At 47.9% G+C, this 5,000-nt stretch overlaps 1 protein-coding gene across 1 annotated transcript in view; it reads right to left on the bottom strand.

Annotated features, from left to right (window-relative positions):
- Positions 1-5,000, bottom strand: part of adgrb3 (adhesion G protein-coupled receptor B3) — a 91,482-nt gene that overhangs the window by 30,932 nt on the left and 55,550 nt on the right. The window contains exon 10 of the mRNA XM_060073815.1: positions 1,020-1,088. Coding sequence (XP_059929798.1) covers positions 1,020-1,088 — 69 coding nt within the window. The remainder of the gene's footprint in view (positions 1-1,019; positions 1,089-5,000) is intronic.

Genomic DNA, 5,000 nt, shown 5'->3' with positions numbered 1-5,000 from the left:
GGAAAGGTTACTTTTCAGATCCCAGCCCAGATAGTTTTTCTGCTCTCTGTGACAGCAGACTGCCGGGGCTCTGAAATGCATCCTTATTAGCAGGTCGTGGAGCCGGCGGATCGATAAGCAGCCCAACGCGGGTTTGTGCGACAACACGGCTAATTGTGGCCCGCAGAGCATGTAGCCACACTCCCGGCACAGCTTGGGAGGGCTGGCTAATGGCTCGTTTGAAGGGCATCGCACAGAGGTGCAACGTAAACAGGACTGATGAATGTTACGCTCTTACGGCTATCTGTCTCATTTGAAAAATAAACCATCCGATCGTTTGCAAAAGAATGGCTTTATTTTAGAGGATTAATCATGAAACTTTTTTTTACAATGCAACAAAAGAGGAATCCTTCTTTTCATGAATAAAAGCTGCTGGCTTCCTGGAAGGGTTTGGCCCTGTGTATTATTTTTACTTTTGGGTGAGATATTAAAATGATCATGTAGGCCTATTGTATACTAATTTGCATTATAACCCTGTGTGTTTAGGACTAAAGGACTGCTAAAACTGGTTGTATATCCGTTCATCCCCTTAAAAGCAAAGGGGGTGATGTGTGTGCTGTAATAGTAATGGCAAACAAATGTCTTAGCATGCAATTGAAACCACACTGTGCTCACATAACCTAAGGGTTTCGTTCCATAAAATGTTAAGCAATTTAAAAAACATGCAGCCGTCCAAACTACCTTCTTTGCCTCGGTCCGTGAGTCAGCTGGATACAAGCATGTAATTGCTGGAGCAATAGGAGCAATGACAACGCGTGGACATAATTATGTGCGGCATTGCTGTTGCCACCCTGTGGTCAGTCGAGGTACTGCACCTCCCGGATCACAGAGACGTCACAGACCCTCTCAGAGCAATTGCTCTCTGAGCGCCGCTGCACCTGAGCCCTAATGTGATGAGATGTGACTAATAGCATTTCTTTAGATGTGGGACACACAACGCTCACTTGACCAGAGTCGCTTGACCGGGAGACTGTGCTTACCTGTTGGGCGTCCTCCCATTTCTCCTTGTTCTCCTCCTCCAGAAGGTTGCTGATGATTTGAAAGAAGTTCTGTGGGGACGAGAAGAAAAGAGAGGATGTTTAACCAACCGCATGATGCACGTGTGTACGGTGTTAAAACACTAGAATCGCAGAGAGACCCCGCTCATTCTTTCGGCCCTGTTTAAAAACTTCCAGCAGCACATCCTCCTAACTAGGACAAATGATCAAAAATGTAATCGTGATATCGATTCTTTGGTCAAATCTCCAAACTAATGTAATCGCTGGATGCATATTTGTACTTTATTTTCTATTTGAAAATTTTCTATTTTGAACATTTGGTGTATTTTCTTAAGGGGAAACTTCAAAGTTCTCAGTGACAAAGTGTAACCAGATATTTCTTTGGAGAGAAATGCTGAATAACTGCATCATGTTTTCAAACTCAAAAAACAATTGCTTGAATAATCTCGATTTTCATTATTGACCAAAATAATCGTGATTACGATTTCTTCCGTGATCGGTCAGCCCTAAACCTCGCCCCAAAACTTCGCTCAGCATAGTGATTAAACATGACTTTTATTACAGTTCACTCCCTCCCCGTGCACCCCACCACGGAATAAACATGTGTCCGCTGCAAAACCGTAGTGTCGGCCAAAACATCAAACATGATGGAATCCTTCACTACGACACACACACACACACACACACACACACACACACACACACACACACACACACACACACACACACACACACACACACACACACACACACACACACACACACATATTGCATCTTGTACCCCTGAGGCTTGCAGTGAACACCTAATGCCAACACCCCGCAACACTGCAATCAGAGAGGCGGAGGGTGGTGGTGTGTGTGTGTGTGTGTGTGTGTGTGTGTGTGTGTGTGTGTGTGTGTGTGTGTGTGTGTGTGTGGTGGAAACAGGTACATGAAAGGGAATGGTGGAGTAGCTGTGTGGATTGTCTGTTGCAGCAACAGGGGGCTATAGGGGGACTGAGTGGGGGGGGGATTAGTGGATGAGGATGAGTGGGTGGAGGGCCGGAGGGTGGGGGGGGGGCTGGGGGTGTACGCCTGCAGCAGTAATAGAAGACTGTCTGATCTTTGGCCTTGTTATTTCATCTGCTCTACTGCTGGGTGCCTGGGGGGGGGGGGGGGGGGGGGGGGGGCAGTGGTGGTGGGAGGTCTCTCAGAGCGCTTTCTCCGTCTCGCTATCTCCATCCTTCTCGCTCTCTCCATCTCCATCCGTCCCTCTCTCCAATCTCATTCTCTCTCACCACACGTTTTCTCTCTATCTCTCGCTCCATCCGTCTCTCTCTCCATCCATCTCTCTCTCTCTCTCTCTCCATAAGTATCTCTCTCTCTCCATCCATCACTCTCTCCATTTCTTTCTTTGACCATCACTCTCTCTCCAATCCTCTTTCTCTCTCTCTCTCTCTTCATCGTCCTATCTCTCCTTCCCTCTCCTTCTTTCTCTATCTCTATCGCTCTCGCTCTGTCTCTCGCCCTGGCTCTGTCTCTATCGCTCTGTCTCCCTCTCTCATTCTCTCTCTGTCTCTGCATCTCTCCCTCTCTCTATCTTGACACAGGCGCTCTTGTTTTCTACTTGAATGCTGATGCTCCCTCTGGTGGTAATGTGCCCACTTTAACACTGCATTAGCGCAGAGACCCACACAGGGGGAGGGAGGGAGGGAGGGAGGAAAAAGAGGGGGAGAGAGGGGGTTGGGATGGAGGAAAGGAGAGACGGAGAGAGAGACAGAGAGAGACAGACAGAGAGACAGAGAGAGAGAGAGAGAGAGAGAGAGAGAGAGAGAGAGACGGAGAGATAGAGACGGAGAGAGAGAGAGAGAGAGACAGACAGACGAGAGGGCGATAGAGAAGGAGACAGAGAGGGAGCGAGAGAGACGTGAGGGAGACAGAGAGACGAGAGGGAGACAGAGAGGGAGACAGAGTGAGAGAGGAACCGAGATCCAAATAGAGGGAGGGAAAGAGAGAGAAAGGGCAGGAAGGTTGGATAGAGAAATGTAGGGAGGTAGCGAGGGAGACATAAAGGGAGGGAGAGGGAGGGAGGGAGGGAAGGACGAAGGGGGAGGGATCGACAGCATGAGGGAGCGAGGGAGCGAGAGAAAGGATGTGAGGGAGGGAGGGAGGGAGGGAGGGAGAGAGAGAGGGAGCAAAGGAGGGAGGGACAGAGAGAGGGGGCTGTGCGAAGCTGGGCTGCAGCTGTCTGCCCAATCACGCCATTGCGACCGCTATGCTACGCTAGCTGCAGACGCTTCCTTCATCATCACCTCACCCCTCGCCTCTCCCGCCGGTGGAAGAACAGGAAGATGAGGGAGATTGTGTGAAGAGTTGTTGCGTCAGACATTTTTTTGGTCGATTTCGCTTGCATCGAAAAGAAATGCGTGTCTACCGATCCGTTCCATATGTGCGCACATTCACACTCCCTGCACGCAGACACACGCACACAATACACACACACACACATTGAGGCAGTCTCACACCCACAAACACACAGACACACACACACACACACGTGTATACTTCTATACATCTACATTCATTCCATTGAACGTTTCTGTAGATATTGACATATATGTGTCTATATAGCTCGGGCGCAACACGTGTTTAAATATGAAGCAGCCTCCGAAGACGCGAGTCTGGGAGATGGAGGCGGGGCCCGGACGTAATCTCCCTCATCCTATTGACATAAAGAGGATCAGAAAACCGCAGAGGAACGCAACGCGCGGGGGGAGACAGAACAGCTTAGGTTGAGGGGGCCGGAGACAGCGCTGTGATTCAAACCGAGCCGGGCGACAGCCTGCATCCAGGCGTCCGCTGCCTCGTCTGCTTCTAATGCTAGAAATATAACAAATACTCTTGACTGTAACTTGAAGCATATGACCTTATGGTATACGGTGGAAAATCCATCCGGCGTACCTGGCCACGCTCAAACGGTCGGTTGCTTCTGGGATGGGTTCAGTCGAGGATGGGGATTGGTGTCTGGCGGTCGAGGTGTTTGATTACCGCTCGAAAGGGACTGGGTTCGTGGCCGCGTCACCTGTGCGCATTCGTTGATCCAGATGGATCTGAACTCACTGTACGTCACTGTACAGATAGTTCAATAGTAGCCCAAACTGAAGCAACGACTCGGGACAACCTGTGTTTATGTCAGTGTCGGATCCCGGACTGGATTGGTTGTTGTGGAAGCATGTGATGTCTGAACCACGGTGTTCAGGAGCGTGACAGTGGTGCAGTATGTTATGACATTCTGCATATTATTCATAATCCTGTTTTAATATATAAAAACCATATACTGTATATATGGTACAGTATATAGAAGGGCAATACAGTACTGCAGTACAGCGTGATCAAACAATAATACAGTGAATGAGTACAGTACTACATCCCAGTACAGAAGTACTACAGTAAAGTAGGTGGGCAGTACTACGGTGCAGTAGTACATTACAGTAAACTACAGTACAGTAGTTGTGTACTACAGTACAGATAGTACAGTACAGTAGTTGTGTAATACTACGGTACAGTACAGTACACTAGTTGTGGAGTAGTACATTACAGTAAACTACAGTACAGTAGTTGTGGAGTACTACAGTACAGTAGTACATTACAGTACAGTAGTGTAGTACTACGGTACAGTAGTACATTACAGTACAGTAGTGTAGTACTACGGTACAGTAGTACATTACAGTACAGTAGTTGTGTAGTACTACGGTACAGTAGTACATTACAGTACAGTAGTTGTGTAGTACTACGGTACAGTAGTACATTACAGTACAGTAGTGTAGTACTACGGTACAGTAGTACAGTACAGTAGTGTAGTACTACGGTACAGTAGTACATTACAGTACAGTAGTTGTGTAGTACTACGGTACAGTAGTACATTACAGTACAGTAGTTGTGTAGTACTACGGTACAGTAGTACATTACAGTACAGTAGTGAAG

Source organism: Gadus macrocephalus, chromosome 15, assembly GCF_031168955.1.
Source record: "Gadus macrocephalus chromosome 15, ASM3116895v1".
Classification (NCBI taxonomy): domain Eukaryota; kingdom Metazoa; phylum Chordata; class Actinopteri; order Gadiformes; family Gadidae; genus Gadus; species Gadus macrocephalus.
This window is presented reverse-complemented; position numbering and strand designations above follow the sequence as displayed.